Source organism: Octopus bimaculoides, chromosome 12, assembly GCF_001194135.2.
Source record: "Octopus bimaculoides isolate UCB-OBI-ISO-001 chromosome 12, ASM119413v2, whole genome shotgun sequence".
NCBI classification, from domain to species: domain Eukaryota; kingdom Metazoa; phylum Mollusca; class Cephalopoda; order Octopoda; family Octopodidae; genus Octopus; species Octopus bimaculoides.
This window is the reverse complement of record NC_068992.1, coordinates 17,060,468-17,065,734: the sequence shown is the minus strand read 5'-3', so window position 1 is coordinate 17,065,734 and position 5,267 is coordinate 17,060,468. Positions and strand designations below refer to the sequence as shown.

At 38.0% G+C, this 5,267-nt stretch overlaps 1 protein-coding gene across 3 annotated transcripts in view; it reads left to right on the top strand.

The window, feature by feature from the left end:
* LOC106870547 (chordin) overlaps positions 1-5,267 on the top strand; it is a 179,843-nt gene that overhangs the window by 116,303 nt on the left and 58,273 nt on the right. For all 3 annotated transcript variants that reach the window (XR_001409540.2, XM_014916669.2, XM_014916670.2), the window contains exons 7-10: positions 471-645; positions 2,726-2,866; positions 3,645-3,718; positions 4,685-4,826. Coding sequence is in view for 2 of the 3 variants with exons in the window: in XM_014916669.2 (XP_014772155.1) it covers positions 471-645; positions 2,726-2,866; positions 3,645-3,718; positions 4,685-4,826 (532 nt within the window). In the remaining variant the exon portion in view is untranslated. The remainder of the gene's footprint in view (positions 1-470; positions 646-2,725; positions 2,867-3,644; positions 3,719-4,684; positions 4,827-5,267) is intronic.

The window sequence follows — 5,267 nt, the reverse complement described above, 5'->3', positions numbered from 1 at the left end:
TATATATATATATATATATATCCAAGGCTATATTTATTTATCTATTGTCTTCGTCTATCGTTTCAAATTATTGATGTTTACTTTCGTAATCCAGCCTGTATTATTTTGTTTGCTTGCGCCCTAATTCTCCGCAAATCTTGCGGGTGCCGCCGATATACGAAGTTCCTAGTCTTATCATTAAAAGCATGAAACTAGGTATTACTATTTTCGGATCATAATTGATGAAGTATTAGGGTTCTGGTCTCTGTCCTATGTGTACGTTTTTAGTATTCAATGCATTTTTCATATATAGTGTGCAAATAAATTCCAACTACGAGGACAATGAAATGACAACTAAATGACTACAATAATAATGATGATAATAATAATTATAATAATAATAATAATAATAATAATAATAATAATAATAATAATAGTAATAATTATAATAATAATTGTAGTCCTTAAACGTTGTTTCACGTCTTTTTCAGGTGTGTTGGGGCAAATGTACCTCTTTACCACAGGTATGCGGTGTGTGGAGGAAAGTACCTGTCCTGTATCAGCAGTACCTGTGGGACAAACGTGTGTCGATCGTCTTGACGACAGCGCTTCATCCAGACGGCGAAGTCAAAGGCCGAGTTATAACAACCAATGATAAACATAAAGGTAAACAATAACTTCTTATATGTTGTGCTTTTGCCTGAATTTGTTGTCTGAAGTTTTCTATTGCTTACATTGGCTCTTCGTCTTTTTATGCTTTATTTCACACAATATATCTGTAATTGCTGGGACCGACTAGTCCCACCAAATAGTTTCAGGCCTTGTGCTATTAGAGAAAAGGATTATTATTATTATTATTATTATTATTATTATTATTATTATTATTATTATTATTATTATTATTATTATTATTAGAACAAGAGAGAACAATCAAAATAGTGGTTTGCAAGAATCATTCACCTAGTGGTATTGTTTACAGTCCTTTCTATTCGGTGTTCGAATCACATCAAGCTCAACTTTATCTTTCATCCTTCCATAAGTAAATAACATCAATACCAGTCATGTACTGGCCCGATGTAATTAACTATCACCTCGCTTTCAAATTCCTAGCCTTGTGCCTATGTTAGGTACAATTATTGCCACATAGCTGTTTATGTTATATCTTTATCTTTTACTTGTTGGAGTCATTGAGCTGTGGTCATGCTGGGGCACCGCCTTGAAACGTTTAATCGAACAAATCGACCCCAGAACTTATTCTTATTTTATCGGGCTCCTTGCCGCGCACCGTTAAGTTACAGTGTCCGGTAAACAAACCGACAGCATTGCCCAACGATGGGTTTGAGATAAGCACAAACATAAAGTCACTGAGACATATACGTGTGTATGTGTATGCATGTATGACGGGCTTCCACGCAGTTTCCTTCTACCTAATTCACCTCGAAGGCAGTAGTTGGTCTGGGGCTATGATAGATGACACTTGTCCAAAGTGCCACACAGGGTGATTGAACTCAAAATGACGCTGTTGTAAAGCGTGCGTCTTAACCATCCAGCCTTACCTATTCATTTTTTTTGCCACCATATTTATATTAATTTATCTCTATTTTCCGTATCCCGTCTCTCCCTGTCTTTATTTTCGCTGACCCACGTCATCCATCTTTAAATTATAAAAAAAGAAGTAGACGCTCTCTGTATAGTCTTGCCGCCATTTTCTCTCAGGCTGTATGCTTGTCTCACTCAATCATTTTCTTCCTAGTCGTATGTCTATCTTTGTAGATTTCGTGTGGAAACTTCAGTTAAGTAGCCGTATAATTGTAAGAAAGACAGCTCTCAGCAAGATGAATGAAATAATGAGATGACGATTGTATGAGAAGTGATGACTCTGTTGGGGCTCAGTTGGACTTAGGAGCTTGGTGTGAACAAATAAATGAAAAAAGAGGAAACAGAGGAATGTGGGGAAGATAGATAGTAGACAGGTGAAAAAAAATGAAAGAAGGAAAGTGGGGGAGGAAGAAGGAGTATGTATGTATGAATGTATGAATGTATGTAATCTGTGTATGTATATGTGAAGGCGCGTGGCTTAGTGGTTAGGGGTATTCGGCTCATGATCGTAAGGTCGCGAGTTCGATTCCCGGAAGCGCGTTGTGTCCTTGAGCAAGACACTTTCTTTTCACGTTGCTCCAGTCCATTCAACTGGCAAAAATGAGTAGTACCTGTAATTCAAAGGGCCAGCCTTGTCACATTTTGTATCACGCTGGATCTCTCCGAGAACCTCATGCTAACGTGTACGCCTGTCTGTGGAGTACTCAGCTACTTGTACGTTAATTTCACGCGCAGGCTGATCCGTTGATCGAATCAACTTGAACCCTGGTCGTCGTAACCGACGGAATGCCAGTTATACGCATGCACACAACGCACGCACACACACACACACACACACACACACACACACACACACACACACACACACACACAAGTATTTCAGTTTTAGAAAATTAATATTTGTAAATCTCACAACGAGAGATTTTCTGCAACAGTATTTTGAAGTAAAGATTGTTTGTCAACATAACATGGCAGTTCTGGTTTAGGACGAATGTCGCCCCAGGAAACATCGTCTCCAGGCGACTATATGACGCGATTTCAATCTATCTATCTATCTATCTATCTATCTATCTATCTATCTATCTATCTATCTATATATCTATCTATCTATCTATCTATCTATCTGTCTGTTTTATTACTGTTTCAGAAACTTTCACGACAGTGTTATGGTCCCAATCAATGAAAGGCGAAGGGGGCCGGGCCAATTTCTTCATTGATCCTATTGGATATACAATATATTACAACATCACATTAGCGCGACCTTTTACAGGCATCAACAAACTGGCACGTAAGTAGCAGATTGATCTTTTCTTACTTTCGTTGCTCTCAAAATTTCCCCCCATTCTTTTCATTTATGTAACCTTCGTGGCAGCCAATTAGAATAATCACTTATATAGGGTGGACCAAAACACGACCCCCTTATCCTTCGCCCTGATGGAAAATAAAAGCCATCATCATCATCATCATCATCATCATCATCATCATCTTCATCATCATCATCATCATCATCATCATCAACTTCATCATCATCGTCATCATCATCACCATAATGTGCAATATATATTAAAAGAATTTTATTATTGGTGCGTGACTTTTGGCTCAACATTTTTTTTTTTTGTTACTTGTTTCAGTCATTGAACTACGGCTATGCTGGAGCACGGCCTTCAATGATTTCGACTCCGGGACTTTTACTGTTTTTTTTTTTTTTTTTTTTTTTTTTTTAAAGTTGATCATTAAGAAGTTGGATGAAAATTTCAGCTTCGTACATGTGCGTGGTGCGTTCCAGTTGGAAACGAAATCATCATTTTCCGCGGGCGCGCGCGCGTGTTTATGCATACACGCATATAACAACTGGATTTCCATCGGTTTCGACGATGGGTGTTCCGTTTGATTTGATTGACGTGAAAGGAAGTGTCTCGCTCGAAGACTGAGCGCGCTGCCTGGAACTGAACTCACGACCTCACGACCATGAACCGATTTCCTTAACCACTAAGCCACGCGCAATACATTTTAGAAATATTGTTGATACTATTAGTTAATATCCGTTGTGTTTCATACATTTGCAGTTAACCAAGAGCGGATTACAGTCAGTGTGCTTTACAACAGAAAAACTATACTTATGGACTGGGTTTATGAAGCGGTAAGATGTTTGCCTTTCTATGCACGGGTCTACGCCTATGGTCGATTATCGGACAACAAAACACACACACACACACACACACATATGGATGTATGTATGTGTGTATATATATATATATATATATATATATATATATATATATTCATATACACACACCCGACGGGTTCTATACAGTTTCAGTTTCCGATTCGTAATTTAATCACAAGGCATTGGTCGGTCCGGGGGGGCAATAGTAGAAGACACTGGCTCTAGGTGCAACGCATGTGCCTTAAAGAAAAATGGCAATAAATAAAAAATGAACATGCAGGAAATAGAGAAAGAAAAAAATCACTCTTTGGGAAGTGAAAACTTCAAAGTTGAGATTAAAGACTTTTTGATTGCTGCACAACATGAAACGCTTCTGATCAGAAACTGCCAGAGGCGTGTGTAATACAGCAGAATATATTATATAACTGCAAAATATGTGAAAGTGTGGAAGAAACAATTAACTACACTGTCTCTGGTTGTTTAGTTTTTACTAAGACGGAATACACCTTAAGGCATAACTGAGGTGTTTGAAAGGTACAGCGGATAAGGTTTCTGCGAATGAAAAAGCAGTCATATTGTGTGGGATATGTGAAGTCATTATAGACAAGAAGACCAAGATGAATGTTCGGACCACCGTGAAAGGAGTTGTCTGTTCATCGATGTATCAGTTCCCAAATGGCAAATGTAATTCTTTCTACTGTAAGTACAAGGCCTGAAATTTTGTGGGGAGGGGAAAATCGATTACCTTGATTCCAGTGTTGAAATGGTTGTTGTTTAATCGACCCCAATGAGTGTAAGGTGAAGTCGACCTTGTTGGCGCTTGAACTCAGAACGCGGCTAATATAATGCAAAATTAAGCGGCAAACTTATATGAACGACCTGCAATTACCGATATTTTTGCTTCTCTTTATTTATTTGTCGCTTTTCATATATTTAAAGGATGGAATAATTAATGGATTATGGATGAAACTAAAGAAACGAACTCTCAGACAACTAACTCGAGGAAAACTAGTCATTAAAGTTAATACTCAAACCACTAAACCGTTTAGTGGAAGAATTCTACCAAGAATAACATGTGGAGGTGAGTTCTATTTAATCGTATTTTTAAACGTCTCTTTGATTTCATTGACAGGGCCATATTTACAAGTAGAAGATGATATCCCATAAGTTGATATCCCTATCTATCTGTCTATCTATCTATCTATCTATCTATCTAGTAACTATCCTTATAAATAACATAGTATACTCTTTTACGTGTTCCAGTCATTTGACTGCGGCCATGTTGGAGCACCATATTTAGTCCAATAAATCGAACCCAGGACTTATTTTTCGTCAGCCTAGTACTTATTCTATCCGTCTATTTTTGCCGAACCGCTAGATTACGGGGACGTAAACTCACCAACATTGGTAGTCAAGCGATGGTGTGGGGAAAAACAGATACACACACCACACACACGCACACACACACGCACACACACACGCACACACACACGCACACACACACAAATATATATATATATAT